This window comes from Camelina sativa, chromosome 15, assembly GCF_000633955.1.
Source record: "Camelina sativa cultivar DH55 chromosome 15, Cs, whole genome shotgun sequence".
Classification (NCBI taxonomy): domain Eukaryota; kingdom Viridiplantae; phylum Streptophyta; class Magnoliopsida; order Brassicales; family Brassicaceae; genus Camelina; species Camelina sativa.
The window spans coordinates 3,008,956-3,026,412 of NC_025699.1; the positions used below are offsets into that span (position 1 = coordinate 3,008,956).

The 17,457-nt window shown below is 39.8% G+C and overlaps 5 protein-coding genes across 10 annotated transcripts; all 5 read right to left on the reverse strand.

The window, feature by feature from the left end:
* LOC104744915 (myb-like protein X) lies at nucleotides 143–3,927 on the reverse strand. The gene is made up of 4 exons (XM_010466047.2): nucleotides 3,321–3,927; nucleotides 2,901–3,209; nucleotides 1,033–1,879; nucleotides 143–794 (listed from the first exon to the last, which is right to left on the reverse strand). The coding sequence occupies exons 2-4, from the start codon at nucleotides 2,976–2,978 to the stop codon at nucleotides 298–300; spliced, it is 1,422 nt and encodes a 473-aa protein (XP_010464349.1). The 5' UTR covers nucleotides 2,979–3,209; nucleotides 3,321–3,927; the 3' UTR covers nucleotides 143–297.
* On the reverse strand, nucleotides 4,007–6,893 carry LOC104744914 (pentatricopeptide repeat-containing protein At3g07290, mitochondrial-like). Of its 2 annotated transcripts, XM_010466046.2 has the most exons (2): nucleotides 6,400–6,893; nucleotides 4,007–6,149 (listed from the first exon to the last, which is right to left on the reverse strand). In XM_010466046.2, the coding sequence occupies exons 1-2, from the start codon at nucleotides 6,645–6,647 to the stop codon at nucleotides 4,115–4,117; spliced, it is 2,283 nt and encodes a 760-aa protein (XP_010464348.1). In that variant the 5' UTR covers nucleotides 6,648–6,893; the 3' UTR covers nucleotides 4,007–4,114. The 2 variants fall into 2 exon arrangements, with proteins under 2 accessions (XP_010464348.1, XP_010464347.1); XM_010466045.2 differs by having other exon boundaries at nucleotides 4,007–6,893.
* On the reverse strand, nucleotides 7,071–9,989 carry LOC104744913 (translation initiation factor eIF-2B subunit beta-like). 3 transcript variants are annotated; one of them, XM_010466042.2, is made up of 10 exons: nucleotides 9,876–9,989; nucleotides 9,678–9,739; nucleotides 9,436–9,590; nucleotides 9,050–9,343; nucleotides 8,440–8,569; nucleotides 8,243–8,350; nucleotides 8,001–8,103; nucleotides 7,795–7,920; nucleotides 7,528–7,715; nucleotides 7,071–7,401 (listed from the first exon to the last, which is right to left on the reverse strand). In XM_010466042.2, the coding sequence occupies exons 2-10, from the start codon at nucleotides 9,728–9,730 to the stop codon at nucleotides 7,329–7,331; spliced, it is 1,230 nt and encodes a 409-aa protein (XP_010464344.1). In that variant the 5' UTR covers nucleotides 9,731–9,739; nucleotides 9,876–9,989; the 3' UTR covers nucleotides 7,071–7,328. The 3 variants fall into 3 exon arrangements, with proteins under 3 accessions (XP_010464344.1, XP_010464343.1, XP_010464345.1); XM_010466041.2 differs by having other exon boundaries at nucleotides 9,678–9,748; XM_010466043.2 differs by having other exon boundaries at nucleotides 7,072–7,401; nucleotides 9,056–9,343; nucleotides 9,678–9,748; nucleotides 9,876–9,988.
* On the reverse strand, nucleotides 10,244–12,345 carry LOC104744916 (UV-B-induced protein At3g17800, chloroplastic-like). Its single transcript, XM_010466048.2, has 2 exons — nucleotides 11,797–12,345; nucleotides 10,244–11,221 (listed from the first exon to the last, which is right to left on the reverse strand). Exons 1-2 carry the CDS (start codon nucleotides 12,150–12,152, stop codon nucleotides 10,471–10,473), a joined length of 1,107 nt encoding a protein of 368 aa, XP_010464350.1. The 5' UTR covers nucleotides 12,153–12,345; the 3' UTR covers nucleotides 10,244–10,470.
* LOC104744918 (probable glucan endo-1,3-beta-glucosidase A6) lies at nucleotides 14,362–17,061 on the reverse strand. 3 transcript variants are annotated; one of them, XM_010466049.2, is made up of 4 exons: nucleotides 16,815–17,061; nucleotides 15,878–16,726; nucleotides 14,831–15,277; nucleotides 14,362–14,718 (listed from the first exon to the last, which is right to left on the reverse strand). In XM_010466049.2, exons 1-4 carry the CDS (start codon nucleotides 16,864–16,866, stop codon nucleotides 14,681–14,683), a joined length of 1,386 nt encoding a protein of 461 aa, XP_010464351.1. In that variant the 5' UTR covers nucleotides 16,867–17,061; the 3' UTR covers nucleotides 14,362–14,680. The 3 variants fall into 3 exon arrangements, with proteins under 3 accessions (XP_010464351.1, XP_019092891.1, XP_019092890.1); XM_019237346.1 differs by having other exon boundaries at nucleotides 14,831–15,488; nucleotides 16,089–16,726; nucleotides 16,815–17,039; XM_019237345.1 differs by having other exon boundaries at nucleotides 14,831–15,455; nucleotides 16,056–16,726; nucleotides 16,815–17,038.

The window sequence follows — 17,457 nt, forward strand, 5'->3', positions numbered from 1 at the left end:
ACAGCAGAATCAAAACTGAACCAAAAGTCTATCAGATCCTTCTTATCGCAAACCTCATTTTCCAACAATCACACTCTCAAAACGATTTAACTCTAAAAGACTAAAACCTACACAGCCCTTATTGACTTGAATTGTTCTATTAGGGAAGCCTCTCTCATCTCATGAAGCCAACCATTCAATACAGCAACATCTCCCATTCCAGTTGTACCAAGTTATTGATGCAGCAACCGTCATTGGGAGTCTTAACCGAGCAAAGAGTCCCTGCAATGTGCTGATCTTTCTGGAATGTCGTCTAAACTAGAATGGAACCACATACGGAAGAGCTAATATATCAGCGGATTCTATTCTAAGAGCCTGGTTCCAGACTTCCGGATTCTCAACAACTGAATTAGTATAATCTGCTCTTTGCTTTTTTAATAATTTCACACCTGACTGACCAAATAACCAGTCTTGTTCATCATCATCAACCTCAGGCAATTCCTCCCTTTTGGGTACATTCAGCAACTGATCCAAATACTTTAAGTCCGGATGAGGCCGTTTTCTTGCAGATACTTCAACACTTTCTTTCACTTTCCCTGAAGAAACCGGTGAATGGCATTTGACTTCTTGAGAAAAAATGAAACCGTTAATTTTATGCTCCTTGACCTCTGGATTAGACACTGTTTCTTGCAGCTCAGAAACAAGCTTTGGAAGCTTTTGATGAGTTTGGCATGCTACAGAGTTTCTTCCGTTTTCCACGGATGACATAGAAGAACCAACTGGGGTAGGTATCTCGTTTGGCCTAGACCCATTCTCTGCATAAACAATTAAACAACTCGCGCTAAGAGACGAACATTAATAGTATAAGAAAAACACTTCCGCATATTGCAAGAAAACCAAAAATGATCGAAATCAATATTCCATTAATAACACAGTGAAAGTAGAGATACTAATATATAGAGGATAACAAATGAGTTATGAGTAAAGAACATGATTGAATAAAATATAAAGTAAAAAAAAACACTTGTCTGAAGAGTTTAGGGAAGGACTCACCATACAACAATCCATTTGTCTGAAGATCCTTTCGTTTGCCAAGAATTCCCTCCGCAGTAAGGTTCTTGACGCCCGCATTTGGATGGTCCGACTCTCTAAACCCCCTAGTATCCACAACGTCATGTTCTCTCCCTTTTAATCTGGGGCCTCCCTCTACAAACTTTGGTTTCTTCAGAACATTTTTGTTCATTACCTCTGTTTTCTTCTCTTTACTACTTCTATCTGTTATGTTGTTTGGTTCACTTTTCCTTATACCCCCGTTGGTTAATGGCTTATCACTCTTTGTCACACTTTCCCTGCGGTGATTCTTCTCTAGTAGTTCTTTTCTCTTTGCCTGATCTTTTTGCTCAACTGATTTAAATATAACTTCAGCTCCTTTCTGATCCATGCAAGATGATTCTCGAAGAACCGGACTTTCAGACCTCTTTGCCATAGCAGAGTTCTTATGGTTGGTTTGAGGCACTGGGTATGAATTGTTGTTCTCTGTAACTCCACAAGGAATATCAATCTTTCGTAGACTTTGACTTTCTGTAGCTTCTTCATCTCTGATCCTTCTTGCCAGGTCCTGAATAAACTTAGAATCTCCATTACCATTACTGTGCAAGGTATTTGGTACAAGTTTTTCTTTGTCTCCATTGTTCGGCAAAACACCAGTAGCTTTTCTGTCTTCCAAAGTTCTGCTCTTTTCCTTATCTCGATTCTTGTCTTTCCTATCTTTATGTTTCTCTTTTTTCTCCTTCCGTTCCTTATGTTTGTCTTTGCTTTTTTCTTTATCCTTTTTCTCTTTTCCTTCTTTCTTTTCTTTATCTTTCTTCTCCTTCTTGTGCTTCTTCTCCTTGAGCTTTTCCTGTGGTTGAAGTCCCACGAGAAAAAGAGCACACATACATAAGTGATGATTAGAAGAAAGGCACACAGATAATTAGTTACCTTTACTTGTCAATTCTTGGGTCAACTTAAATGAGTTTTGAGAAGAAACCAGGTGAATCATTATTTCAAGACGGACAACCTCCAGTACCTAGCTAGTCTGATATACTAATTCTTAAGCTCCTTACTACTCTTCCTAATTACAATTCCTGCAGTTTCTCAAGATACTACTCAAGCAACTACAATTAGTAAATTATTCTCCAACTAGTGAGCAAAGGGTATGCATCTAAATTCCAGCAAAGATAGAGAGCCACATTAGTGGTATTACTAAATCTAAACTTGACAGTAAACTTCAAGAAATAAAGGTTAACCCTTAACTTTACTAATCAATAGGATACAATTATCTAACATCCAAAACCATCAGCTACGGAAACATATATCCACTTCAATAAGTCAGCATCTCCGCATCATATGTTAGTCAATGATCCTGCACAGCTTGCTGTGTGCTAGTAAATATCATGAGGAAAACTGGGGAAGACCAGAAGCTAAGATTGGAAATTTATGATTCTCCCATATGAGGTAGTTTAAGTCCATCAGCATCGACGATTCTCATAACAGATATCAATTCCTCTATATCACTACATAAACTGTTTTGGGTGACACTGACAATACCTTAGACTCGACCAACTTTAACAGTAATGCTACATTTATAAGAGAAACTAATTCTGAAACAGTCCCCATGTTCCTTACTCCTATACTTTATTGGGTCCATAATCTAGAAAAAAACAACACAAAGGAACCCATAAATCCGTCCATTCATTACATTCCTCCATTAGATAAAAGTATTCAAAGTAGAGTCATGATATGGTAAGAGCCTACCTAAGTACTTTAGTCACTCAAACTTTTGCCAACAAAATCAAGCACGGGACAAGGTTAGAAAAACCAGCATGAAGATCATGATCTCAAAGGAGGGAGTAGATCCTAAGAGGTTAACAAGTAGAAACCTTTAATAAAGAGTCTGATTCATGGGTTGTAAACTTCTTGTCATATCCTGGAGGTGGAAATGGGAAGCAACGAGACATGGCAATTATCCGTCAAAACCGTTAAAAAGTGGTATACTTTAAAACCACTTGTTTGTTTACTTTCTGGCTCCTTTATCCCAAAACCTGACCAGATCAGAATCTATGATCCAGTCCACCATAACACTTTGAAGCTCCAAACTTTGACACCTTTAACTTGAAAGATCCTTAGATTACACTATATAAATATAGCAATTTTTTACACCTTGGAACACCTCAAGACTTGTCGTTAACCTGAGCACAAAATCCAAAATCAGAACCATTAATATCCATATCCGTAACTCGAATTAAGAACAAAAAAAAAAAAAGTTGTGTAGTCAAATATGAGCAACTGAAAGAAAGCACCTTTATTGGCTAACGAACTTGTGGGAAGCCGCCAACAAGTTGGCCTCTTTCCGATTGAATGTGAATGAAAAAACCCAATTTCGCAAATCAACAGATACACACTTATTTCCAATTCAAATCCCAGACCTCAATTTAGGGTCTAAATAAATTAGGGGGGGNGGGGGGGCGTGATCCAATCAAACCCTAAAAAGAAAATTAAGAATCGCAAAACCAAATCACCAGCCAAAGAGAAGAGAAATTGCTAAGTACACCAATTGCACACGCAAAAGGTAAGTAAAGAAAAACGAAATCTTTAGGGGAACTGATAACGTAAAATTAGCTCTCCAAGTATAATCAGCGGAGATCAAAATTTCAAAACTTTTTGCCAACGGAGACCAAAACACGAAACAATTAAGGTTCTTTTTTTTTGTTTTTGTTTCAGCTTATGGAAATAATAATAGAAATCAACGGTGTTGTTCTATATATTACAGCTTCGGTTTATTATTTTTTTATTTTTTGATACACAATCGAAAGAGAGAGAGAGAGAGAGATGGGAAGATCTCAAAGAAGAAGATATAACAACGAAGAAAGTGAGAAATATCTCTCTCTATCAATGTCCATGTGTTGGCATATGGGTGCGTATATACCTTCCCTTTCTGTATATATATATATACCTGTAATGTTCTTCTCTGTCTCTTTCTTTTTTTAAAAAAAAAACCGGACCTTTATATATATGGGTTTTGTCTCTAGTTCTTTGAAGAAACAAGAAGAAAGGAAAGCTATACAAAAGCTAAAAGAGTAATAATGATATTAGATTAGAAGGTGGGTCTTCCTCTGCAGTGCAATTGATCAACCAGATCTATTACTTCACTGCAATCACCAGTTTCATCTCCTTCCATTAGACACTCTACATAAGCCAACATCTCAACTTTCTCTACAACTCCATTTGAGGTAAGAAGCTCCATTACTAGCTCACGTGCCCGTTCGGTATCTCCTTCCTTCTTCAGACCTTGAATCACTTGGCAGAAGGATTTGAAACTCGGGACATACCCGGATTCGAGAACAAGTGTTATCAGCTCCAGGCATTTGATGTGTTTCTTCTTGCTGCAGTATGATTCTATGATGATGTCGACGGCCTTCTCAAGAAATACACCGTTCTTGAGTGTAGTTTGGACTAGATCGTTGGACTCATCCGTTCTTCCCTCTTTGCATAACCGTGTGACCAAGAAAATACATAATCCGCTGGTAGACCCGCAGCCAAGTTGTTCAACCATAGATATGAGCTCGTTGATGCATTCAGGATCGGTTTCTCTCAGAGTACTCTCATCTGAAATATGGATACCCTTTTGAGATAAGACATATCCCCGTAACAATGAAGAATAGATACGATCATTTAGTTCATATCCTCTTTCAACCATTGCCCTTACGGTTTCGATAGCACAATCTAGTCTTCCATTATCAACATATCCTTTCACCAAAACAGTATAAGTAACATGGTTTGGTGAAATTCCTGAATCTTGCATAGCAGAAAGAAGCTTCTCTGCTTCCTCGACTCTTCCTAGTTGACAAAGACCGTTGATGATGATTGTGTATGGATAGACATTTGGCAAACAACCACTTAACTTCATCAGTTCTACCATCCTGAAGGAACCACTTATATCACCTGATCGAATCAACCCGTCAACCAATGTTGTGTAAGTCACCACTGAAGGAACTAAACCAAGCTTATTAATTTTCCCGAGCACTGCTAATTCCTCTTTCACTTTACAACCTTTACTGAGCATATCAAGAAGCACATTCAGGGAGTGAGGAGTTGTCAATATTCTCATCTGAACCAATGTCTCCAGGATATACATTGCGTTCCGGGTTTCACCGACTTTACAGAAACCATCAATAAGAGTTGTACCTGTTACTTCATCAAGGTTTATTCCTTTTCTAAGCATCAAACCTAAGAACGCACTAGCTACGTCAGCCTTCCCATGTTTGCAGAGAGCATTGATTATAGCGGTATATGTAAGACAATCAGGCTCAAGATCAAAAGAGTTCATCAAGTTAAGTAGCTTGTAAGCCACAGTCATATGACCTTCTCTACAAAGCCCATCGATCAAAACATTATAGCTAACAATGTCAGGTGACAGACCATTGTCAACCATTCTCTTCATAAGATGCACGGCCTTGTATGGTTTCCCAACTCTGCACAACCCTTCCATAAGCTCATTGAAAGTTCTTACATTTGGTTTGCAAGCCCTCTTCTCCATTACAGCAAGAAGTTCAAACGCGGGAACAACCCGTCCATCTTTGCAGTATCCATTTATCAACGCATTGTAAGTTACAACACTAGGAAATATCCCGTCCACAACCATATTTCGAAAAACACCATTAGCCTCTTCAACCTTTCCGTCTCTACACAACCCATCAATCAAAACGGTGTAAGTGTGAGCGTTTGGTTTGCACCCTCTAGCAATCATCTCATCAAGCAAGTTAAAAGCTTTATCAATCAAACCTCTATCACACAAGGCTTTAATAAGCACAGTATAAGTACGTGTGCTTGGATAGCAACCTTTCTCACCCATTTGATCTTTAAACCCAAAGGCTTCTTCAAGTCTTCCTACTTCACACAACCCGTGAATCAATATGGAGTAACTAACAGAGTTTGGTGAACAACTTCCCTCTCTGGACATAACATCAAACACCTTGAGCGCATCACTTATATACAACCCACGGCAAAAACCAAGCAACAAAGAAGTGCAAATATGGGAATCTAACACAAACCCAATTTTGATAAACTTACACATAAACATCTCAGCTGCATTCGTGAATCCATTCTTACACAGAGCATTGACAATGGTTCTGTAATCAATCATACCAACAACAAATCCGTCAGATTCCATTCTTCTGTAAGTCACGTAAGCCAAAAACCCCAAATCAAGTTTAGCCAAGGACATCAAAAGAGAGCTGTAACAAGGGTAATTTAACCGGAATCCAAAAACCCCTCTAAGCTCATCAAAACAACTCATTAGTCTCAACATCTCTTTCTCGCATCTACTACTACATTCTCTAATCAACACAAGGATAACATCATGCGCAACTCGATACATACCGGAAGAAACAATTAGTTTCAGAAGCTGAGTTCTCTGAGCTGGCTCGAAACAATACGAGGAATGCTTGCAGACCCACATGAAAAAACGAACGCAAATGTCGTTGTCGCTGCGTTGAAGCGCAATGACCTGTGAAGCGACATGTGGGTTCATGTGAGAGACTAGGGATTTGAGAGAACTGTTCTTTTCCCAATTGGGATTTTTCAGTAAAGATGCGACGGCGTGAGGCGCCATCTCGTCCGGGGAACATTGGGAAGGTCGAGAAGAGACGGAGAAGAAGGCGTTAGAAGTAGAAAAAACATGAAGCCCCAAAGCTAAGATCTTTCGAGGACTTCTGATACGTATCAGCATACACAGATTGAAGTTAGCCGGAGGGAAACAGTTCCAAATGAAATCTTTAACTAGTGTGGGGGTTTAGTAGGGTTTTTGTCTCTCTCTTGCAATTGAACAATGGAGTTTATGCTGCAAAAGAAGCAGGTGTTGTTGTCTGTTTGAATCTCGCTAGATTCCTCACGGAGACGATATAGTGATCCGGTTATGAGCTAATTGGAATTGAACCGAACCGAACCGATGCATCCATCGCATGACACTAGATTTCAGTAAAATTGCACCCCAAATCTTTAATTAGTAAAATAGGATGTCCACCTCCGGTAGTTAGGAATACAAAAGCCAAAGAAAGAAGTATTTGTGTTGAGGGGGAAAAAAGTATATCAAGTAACAATAGACACCATTAAGACTGAGCTATAAAGGATTACTCGGAGACACGGCAAAAATAGACTTGGCCTGAAAACTTTCAGACACAAAAGATGTTGTTTCTCTTTCTCATTCACAACCCTTGAGTAAACTAGTTTGTGCAATGTACATATATTCTTCAACTGTGAATGACTGACCAACCGAGTGACTGCGTATGTTTCTCACCAGTGAACCAAAGCTACATCACCAAATCATCTGCAGAGTAATAGTCCGCAATAAGACGGTACATGTAAGATGGATTGTGTCCTCCCCTGTAACCCAAAAAAGGTAACGCTATCATCAAATCTTAACCAAACAAAAGTAATGCCATGAAAAATGGACCAAACTAGAAATATAGCAATTAGAGTAAACCAAAGATATTTATAGGAGAGACTTACGTATCCGTTATAAAGAGACTGACAAGGTTCGGTGGGACATAATCGAATGTTGGGTTGACAACTTGAAGAGACCCGGAACCCGCTCCAAAATCCAGGCAATCAGAGAATTCACCAAAATCCAACAGTTCAGATGGAGATCTCAGCTCATTTAGTAATACTTCAGGATTGTGAGGATAGAGTGGACACAACTGTTATTACATAAGAAACCTTTAGTCAAGTTTGGAGAGCAATCAACAGTTTGATAAATTAAAACAACTCGAAACCAACCTTGTGACTACCGGCTAGAACCACAAATGGGACTGCATGCTTTTTTGCTGCAAGAGCAGCCATGTTGACACCAACAGGTCCGATAACCCCACCATTAGCCATCACGGCATGAGCTCCAATTATAACCTTGCATTGTCACATCATATGTAAGTTATTTAGAAGCAAGGGACACGAAAATATAAAATTGGAAAGGATTGAACATGTACCATATTCACTCGAGATATCATAGCAAACACTGCAGAGTCAGTGATAACAGTGGTCTGCAAACCTCTAGCTACCAATTCTTTTGCTAATAGATGTCCCTGATACCTAATATAATAGAATTGGAGGAAAAAAAATGATGCAGCTGAGTTAGACGGGCATATCAGAGAGTACATGAAAATGTTGCGCAAAGCAGAAACACTAATTATGGGAAGGATGAAACATATAGCAAAAGGAGAGACCAAACCTTGGAGCACCTTCGGCAACAAATACACGAAAAGATCTCTTTTTCTCCTTTGCAGCACACAGAAACTCAAGCACGGTCCTTGAGCTACCCAGGGTTAGGATCACCTCACTGACAAAATCGAATTTAGCCAATAAAAAAGTTGCATCATGGAAAGACACTGATAAACGACAATTTTGTGCTATAGAAAAGAAAAGTACTTTTGATGTATATGCTCTATAGCTTGTTCAGCGATCTGCTCATGACAACCAGAAATCTCATGAATAAGTTGATTCACTCCTTCGATAACATCATGCTTCAGCTTCCGAGTTAATGAACTTTTATCGGCAGCTAAAATAGGGTAATTAGACCATTAATATCAACCAAAAATTAGAACTTATTTCTTTGCTGGATGATTCCAATAAAAGTGAGACAAACCACCTAAAACCCAGACTGATAAGAACAGATATGATTCCCATTTTATGTCTCTAACTCAGTAACACAACAACAAATTTACAAAGAATTCCACCAACTAAAAGACATGAACCAGTAAAATAGGATTTACTCCAGAATTCCCTAAAATCTTCCAAGCTTTAATAAGGTCCCAATGCACAACCGAAACAACTTAACACCTAAATCTGTCTAAGTTAGTTCAAAAGCAACCATATGTGTATCCACTTGTAAAAGAAATTGTAACTCAACATTCTCATATTCCTGCTATAACACTTATCTACATGGCTTGTCAAAGACATCACTAAAACAGGCGGCATAAAGGATCTACTGACAAAAACCAACATGTTGAAAGGAGAGCCAAAGGCATGGAAAAGGTACATTTACTTTTGCTTTCGGAATCAGCACCGGATGAAGATGTGTATGGGACAGTTGCAGATTCAGGAGTTCCCTCGAGTAAGGTTTGCAAAGACGGAGGGCGTAACGTACTCCTAGCTGCAGCCGCAACAACTGCTGCAGACATTGCAGGATACCCAATTCCTTTGCAATTATCTATATCATCATCATCACTTGCATCCAATAAATCCAAACCAGCCATGGCTGCTGTAGTGAGAGAAAGATCCTCCTCCCTTATAATATGCAAAACTCGTCTAACTACATTCCCCACCGCAAGCTCTACAAAAACCAAATCCGGAAATATGTAATTCCTTTGCACATATTGAAAGAGAAGACGTAAGCAAAACAAGAGACGATTTTAGAATGCATACCAACTGGATTTGCAGCAACCAATTGCTGACCAACGGCTTTCACAGCATCAATAAGAGCAGCGGCTTGGTTTGCGTGAGGCACCCGCTGATGCGAAATCACTGACCTAAGAAGCTCTACAGTGCATTTGGCTGTAGCCTGTGAGCCTTCAATCTTACTGCACATAATATATGATCAAATCAAATCAGCAAGTCTCTTAACAAAAAGGGTTTGACGAAATTAAGCCAGCCGAGAGAGATCTTACCGCTTCCTGAGCTTGTTTACAAACTCCGCCACCATTGATTGGACGTCTGGCATCTTCCTTATCTAAAATCACTGAACAAAAACACGAAACTAGAGGGGTCAGAATTGATAAACCCTAATCACGCGCGATTCGCGGCAGGAGAAAGAATTGAAAAAGTGAGAGGAACCTAAATGTGGGAGACAAAAAGAATATGCTTACCAGTAAGTATGTGACGGTGGCGGACGATAAGGAGATGAAGTAGGAGATGATATATTCCGGCGAGAGAGAGAAACGGAATTGAACAAGGAGACCAGATTTTACGTTCACTCCGTCTGGTGTTGAGAATTGGCGATTTTGGTAGGTCTAAGTTTTGGGCCCAAATAATGTGATATTTGGGCCGAGAATAAAAAAGCCCACAACGTAAAGCATCACCAGGTTTTTTTTTCTTTATTTTGTCGAATCATCATCAGGTAAGACCTCCTTGCTCCTTCCATTTGAAAAGCTTTAGTGATCCAAACTTTAGATATGTTTGGTTTTGATGACAGTTAAAATTAGTATCAGATACTCGGTACAAAAGGAGAAAGATCATAGCGAACAAGGAAACTAAACCCATAACATGAAAAACTGAACACCACTTTCTCTATTCATCCCTTATAAACAACACCACATTCTTCTTATTCGGCCGTCAAAATATTTATAAGCTAAGCAAAAGCTATACACTGAAGAATATGCCTGAGAGAGATTCAGTAGAAATATTTCTCTATATACACACAACACCAGACGATCACGAAGGTTTCCTTCTAACCAAACTGGTTTATATGCTTCTTTTTCCTTCTTGTTCTTCTGCATTCCCATTCTCCTTGAGCTTATATGCACCATCCACATACAGTTCCGTGTCCCACAGAAATGTCCCAAACGCCACTGCCTCTAGTACCAACCGCTTCAAACTTGAAAATGATGTCACAATGGTCTCATCGCTTTCTTCAGTACCAAAAAGGGCCAAACTTTGCTTTTCTATCAGATTCCTTGCTTCCTCTGTCCTCGGTTTTGCACATCTCTGCAATGTCTCAGGATCAAACTCTGAGATGTAATGTCTCAGCTGCTGCTTGTTTGAGATCTGTGCAGTGCCCGTTGTGAAAGAGCATCCAAAGATGGGACTTCTCAGATATCCGCTTCCATGGACATCCGATAAGGAACACTCGAGCTGGTGCCTGAGAGAAGCGGATTTCAAGAAGTAACCGTACAAGATCGAGGCAGTGTATACCTTCCTGAGATGCAGTTTCTGTATCTGTGTTGTTGCCCAATTGTCACTCACACACGAATTGACCCGTAGTCCAATGACTGCGCTAACGTGTTCTTTGATTATCTCAAGAGCATCACAGCTGTAAATTGACTCTAACTCCCAGTCTTTTGGAGGCCAGATCTCGAGTCTTCCGTTGTAGATGCATCTGGAGAGCTTTGGAACAAGAGGGACTCTTATCTCTGAGTATTTGTAGAAGATCAACATGTACATTATGTCTTGGACTGCAGTTTTGCAGTAACGTTCCTTAAGTTGAGCTATCCTTCTGCCAAACATAAAGAAAACCACGAAATCAGTGATCGTAAGAGAGCACAAAACAGCAGGAGAAACGTCAACAAACAGAGCATTGAATGGCCTGAGCCGCAAGTTAAACTTAACAACGAGCTGCAGAAACAGGACAGTACGTAGTAGAACACAAGCAAGAAACTGACTGATTAATATAATGCATACGGAAACACTAAATACAAAAGCCATTCCATTAAGAATCAGAAACATGAGCCAGCCTTATGAAACACTAAAACAAAACTTGCTTCACAAGGCATAGCATTAGAAATCACAGAGCAATTCATAACTGTAGCCTTCTCGTGTTTTCTAATCAGCCATATCATTAGTCTGATTCTTAGATCACCATAAACAGCATCTAAACCTCTATAACACACACGAATCGGACAACTTATCATCTGAACTAATTCGTGAATACACAAACTAATTCATGAGAGATTAGATAATCATAAGCCTATGTTTCTATTGATTTACACAGCTCTCTGTGTATGTAACTAAGTCTACGAATGTTCACAGCATAACAGATTAGGAATAAGTAAAGGTTGTTTAATAACGGACCTGTGGAGAGAAGCCTCATCGGAGCCAGAGCTAAGAGACATACGAGCTAAAGCAGCTTCCCTACCATCAGCAAGTTGCTTAAGCTCATCAGCAGCAGCGTAATGAAACAGCTGCCGCTTGTTAAGCAAAACGCTTCTCAGAAACCTCCCCTGCGCCGATCGTGGCTCAAGCGGCGCGTTAAGACTGCTCCCAGGCTCACAACGACTCGGTCCCGCCGCCGCAACTACAACCATCGAACTATACCTAATCCTCCGCTTCGCCGGAAAAAGAAAACCACCGCCTCCATCGCCGCTCTGTCTCCTGGAACGCGAAGGAAGAAACGGTAGCGCCGCTTGATTGGAGATACAACTATCCATATTGATCAGATTGATAGAAACAGTGGGATGATTAAAAAAAAAGAAAACCCTAAAAAGGATCTGTGATTGAGAGAAAGAAGGAGATGATGATTTTGCGGATTAGTGGGAGAAGTGGTGAAGAACGGATAAGGTAGAGAACTCGAGAGAGAGAGAGTATCTTTTTTGTTAAATTATTCCATTTTCTGTTTTGGATAAATTTTATTTGATTCTGTTTTTTTTTGCTTCCTATGGGCTCCTCAAGTCAAATCGGTGTGTGGTTGTTATTATTTTACCTCCACTCCAACTTGACATATGCATATATCTCATTGGGTAACATACAAAAAGAAAAAACTTATTTCATAGAAAGCAAAATAGAAGAAAAATAACTTATTATTGATCCGAGACAAATTATAGAATTTTCAAGAATCCTTTTAGATTCAAAAGGGACTAAGCAAAAAGTCAAAATTTTATAAGATTAATAAAACATATAGTTCGGAAGTTTCGCAAACATATATAATTGTTTTAAAGTATTTAAGAGTTTTATAGTTTACGTTAATTTTTTAGTCGAATGATTTTCATATGCATTATAGTTAGGTAGTTGATGTTTACAGATATGTGTACATAACACATTTGTGGGTTATAAATTATGTTTTATATTCGGGTATATAGATCTCTTATCTCAATTATTGGCGATTGTTTTCAAAACAAATGTAAGATGACCCGTCGTGCTCTGTGCCTCTGTGAATATTATAGGATTGGACCGTTTGGTGGTCCTCTAAAGCCAGCTTCTATATAAACACCACTAGTTTTTCTTCTTCAACTATCATCAGTCGGCTAACAATTTGATTATTTGTGTTTTTTTTTTTCTTTTTCTATTTTCTTAACATAAGAGTTCCAATTGGGCTGAATCAACTTTTGTTTTACTAGAATAATAATGTCTGTTTTGTTATGTTACTTTTGCTTCAAAAACTCTACTTACAGAAAAAATGTTTGCCTGATATGGAGATATACAAGTGCAACAGCGTTATTGATCAGTGTGCCGACCCGTGAGAGGTTTTGACTTTGACCGGGTGGATGACTAGCTCCTGAATAATTTGATTGTTGTTAGGATAAGTGGTGGCTCCTATCATAACGGCGTGTACAATGTTTACTATCACTCGGGTGGTCTCCACAACATAATATAGAGTTTTAGCCCATCCTTCTGAAAGTTGGATTTTTAGATCTGAAAAAGAAGAGACACTGTCAAAGATGCAAGTCCTAAGTGTGTGTTCGATTTTAGCTTATGATGCCAAATATGGTTGTTAGACTAAACCCATATTTTTAATGGATCCATTTTCATAAATCTCAATGGTGATATAACAATGGTACAAACACAGTTACACAAACCATTAAACGTGTCTAGACTATACTCCTAGTCTAGTTATTTATTTATTTTCTTAATAGATGTTAACTGGAGCTAAACTGGCGACACCGATCGAGCAAAGAAAAACAAAAAATGGAAAAGAAAAGAGAAAATTTGTAGCACTTTCGATCTCTCCATACTAGAAAACATGAATGAAATACGAGGCAACCCTGGGGTTGAGACAATATAATCTCCTCAAGGAGTTATACACTGAAAAGATGAACACATGGTCTAAAGAAATCCGACTAAAACCTTCTTATAACCTCCTCAAGGAATTATACACTGAAAAGATGAATACATGGTCTAAAGAAATCCGACTATAACCTCCTCAAGGAATTATACACTGAAAAGATGAACACATGGTCTAAAGGACTCCCGACTAAAACCTTCTCAAATACTATAAGAAAACGTGGTCCAAACGATCAAAGAAATAACAATTACATAAAAAAACAAAGAGAAAATTGTGTAAATAGTTTCTACCGCTTGTGAACCACCACACAATCTTTGCAAATAAATACATACTACAAAAGAAGAGTAAATAAAGGCAGAGACACAAAGTTAATGGTTTTTACTTTTTACTTTTTGCTGCAAAAGGCCATAACATTTTCTTTGCAAAGTGAACTGAAAAGAGGGCTATGACATCCTTTTCTCTCGATGCAAAAGAGAATCATGGCATCCGATTCTCCATATTTACATCCTTGGCATTTTTTTTTTTCTTTTCAAAACCGTCAAAAATTTGCTAACTTTTTCCCATTGTGTTAACAACGAGAAGGAGAAAGAGTAGCCGTTGGATATTCTAAAAACTTAATCCCAAACAAGTAAACAACATCAGAAAAATCAGTAGTTTAGCTAATCAAACCGACACAAGGGACCGGTTGCATTACATGGAAAAAAAACGAATTTATTATTACTCATTGAGTTTTCATTATTTCGAGGGAAAAATAAAATAAAATAAACAGTAAAATTAAAAATCACGGGACCGTAATCACGTGCTGTTTCTAATAAACAACAATCAATCAAGCTAACGTAACAACATCGTACAGAGTCATCGTCACGTGCCGTTTCTATTAATGAAAGCCGTAACACCGTGCGGCTTTCCCTCGTGTGGATCTCTTCTCGACCATGCATTGTCGTAACTCGTAAGCCGTCACAATGTCACGCTCGGGAACTCGCAGCGTCCGTAACCTGGTTTTTCAAACGACACAATAGAGAGAGTACACAAAAAAATCAACATCCAGTGATTACTAAACCGGAACTAATTTAAGTAAACCGGGTTAAATTATCGAATTCGACTTACTTGGATCTTTAATGGTCTGGGTGGCTAAGCCGTTGAAGGAGCAAGTCCCACCAGACTTACGAAATTGGGCCCAATAAGAGCTAAAAGCGTAGCTGGCGTGCAAAACGGCTAAGTCCGGTTTGTGACATGAGCCTCCGGGTTGAATCGGGTCACAGGTATTATTCCCCTGCGAGCAAGCGTACGATAGAGCTTCACCAAGCTGAGTCCAATTAGCTCCTTTAGCCACCACGCACCAAATCTTCCCTTTGTACACCTCATTATTCTCCGGCGCCGGCAACTCTCCTCCGTACTCCGTCGTCTTCCCCGATAGATCAATCCCGTAAACCTGAGTCCCGTTGGGATGTAAAAGCCCGAAATGCCTCTCCGTACCCGGCCCTGTTTTCTGATTCTCGTTGTAAAGTGCGAATACAAACGACGGTAGAACTTTTCCGGGTCGGGCGGGGGTACCTACGGGCGGTTCAGCGGCGAGTTTCTTGACAACGTTGCGGTTGTAAGTGGCGGCGTTGTAAATATTGGCTCCGATTTGGTCGTAATCCCCGTTGTTGGGCCAACCCGTTTCGGCAACCCAGATCCGAACATCCGGATACCCGATTCGTTTCATAGCGAAGACGAAAGCGTCAATCATCTGATCGAAGAGGTTGTGGTAGGTCAGATTCGTNCGAAATTGGGCCCAATAAGAGCTAAAAGCGTAGCTGGCGTGCAAAACGGCTAAGTCCGGTTTGTGACATGAGCCTCCGGGTTGAATCGGGTCACAGGTATTATTCCCCTGCGAGCAAGCGTACGATAGAGCTTCACCAAGCTGAGTCCAATTAGCTCCTTTAGCCACCACGCACCAAATCTTCCCTTTGTACACCTCATTATTCTCCGGCGCCGGCAACTCTCCTCCGTACTCCGTCGTCTTCCCCGACAGATCAATCCCGTAAACCTGAGTCCCGTTAGGATGTAAAAGCCCAAAATGCCTCTCCGTACCCGGACCCGTTTTCTGATTCTCGTTGTAAAGTGCGAATACAAACGAAGGTAGAACCTTTCCGGGTCGGGCGGGTGTACCTACGGGCGGTTCCGCAGCGAGTTTCTTGACAACGTTGCGGTTGTAAGTGGCGGCGTTGAAAATATTGGCTCCGATTTGGTCGTAATCACCGTTGTTGGGCCAACCCGTTTCGGCAACCCAGATCCGAACATCCGGATACCCGATTCGTTTCATAGCGAAGACGAAAGCGTCAATCATCTGATCGAAGAGGTTGTGGTAAGTCAGATTCGTGACCGGATCCGTTACGGTGACGTTGGTAGATTCGAAAAGCGCGTAATCGAGATCCATATGGGTCGGATCTTGAACCCACGCGAAATACGGGTAAACATCAACGAATAAGAAAGATTTGGTCCGGTTTAAGAATTGAAGCATCGGTTTCATAACTAAACCGGATATATCTTCCTTGAACTCACCGCTCGACGGTGGGAACGAAGTCTTGAGAACGTCGACGGCGAGTGAGGTTCCGACTTTGACCTTTTTAACGCCGAGAGACTTTAACGACCGTTGGATCTTACGCATTGCCGGGACGAGTGAAGCTTTGAGCTCTGAGTCTGTGGAAGAGAGGATCTCGTTGCCGACGAGGAGGTAACGGATCTTGGTGGTTGGGTAAAACGGGAGGATGTTGGAACGGATCCAGTCGTCGGAGAGTGTTTCTGATTTAGAGATGTTGACGAGGAGCTCGTTAGGGACCATGACGGAGACGGTGATGTCGGTGGAGTTTAAGGCGGTGAGGATCTTTGGGTTAGCGTCGTAGAGTTTGACGCGTTTTGCGTTTAGGGATTTGATGAGGTTAACTGAGTCGGAAGGTGACGGGAGGTTGTTACCGAGCTGGCCGTAGTTGACACCTGGCCGGCCGGAGAACTTTGCTCCTGTAGGGGAAAGTTTAACATTTTTGTAAGGAAGTATTATTAAGCCGACATTAATGTAGGTGTTAAAGAAACAGAGGAGGAGCTTTACCTGAAACAGAGATGAGTAGAGACAGAGCAAGGAGACGTGTAAGAAGACTCATGATGTTATCTTCTTCTTCTTCTTCGACGAGTCTGAAGCCAATGAAGAAGTGATAAGTGGGAGAAAAAAGAGAGAGAAGGTTTGAGAAGAAGAGTCAAAGAGGGAGATGAGTGTTTGGTAAGAAGAGAGAAGAGTTGGAGATATTTAATGGCTCGTGTTACGTGTTCCTCATTAAATAAAAGAAAATATAAAAAGCTTGTGGTTTGAGTATTGAATCAACAAGAGATATGTACAATGTATTAGTAACTTTTGTAATTACTGTTGTGATTAATTTCTGAAGTGTACGATAACTATGATACCTTCTCTTGTTGTTTAAGTCTTTATGTTAACTGTATATTTTTAGGTTTTTTTTTAAAAATATCAATTGCAAAGACTCTGTTTCTTGCCAGTTCTTGAATGTCTAATTTTGGTATAAACAAATGTTTTTGGTGAAAATGATTCTTTCTGTTTTTTTTTTTAGTTTTAAAGAAAAAGTATTGCTAGAAACGTTTTTTCTCGCATTTTGTCTCTATAAAGTGTTAGAGAAATCAAAGCATATCTCATATGTAGAAATGAAATTGGGAAAAGGAATTATTATAATTGTAATAGTATG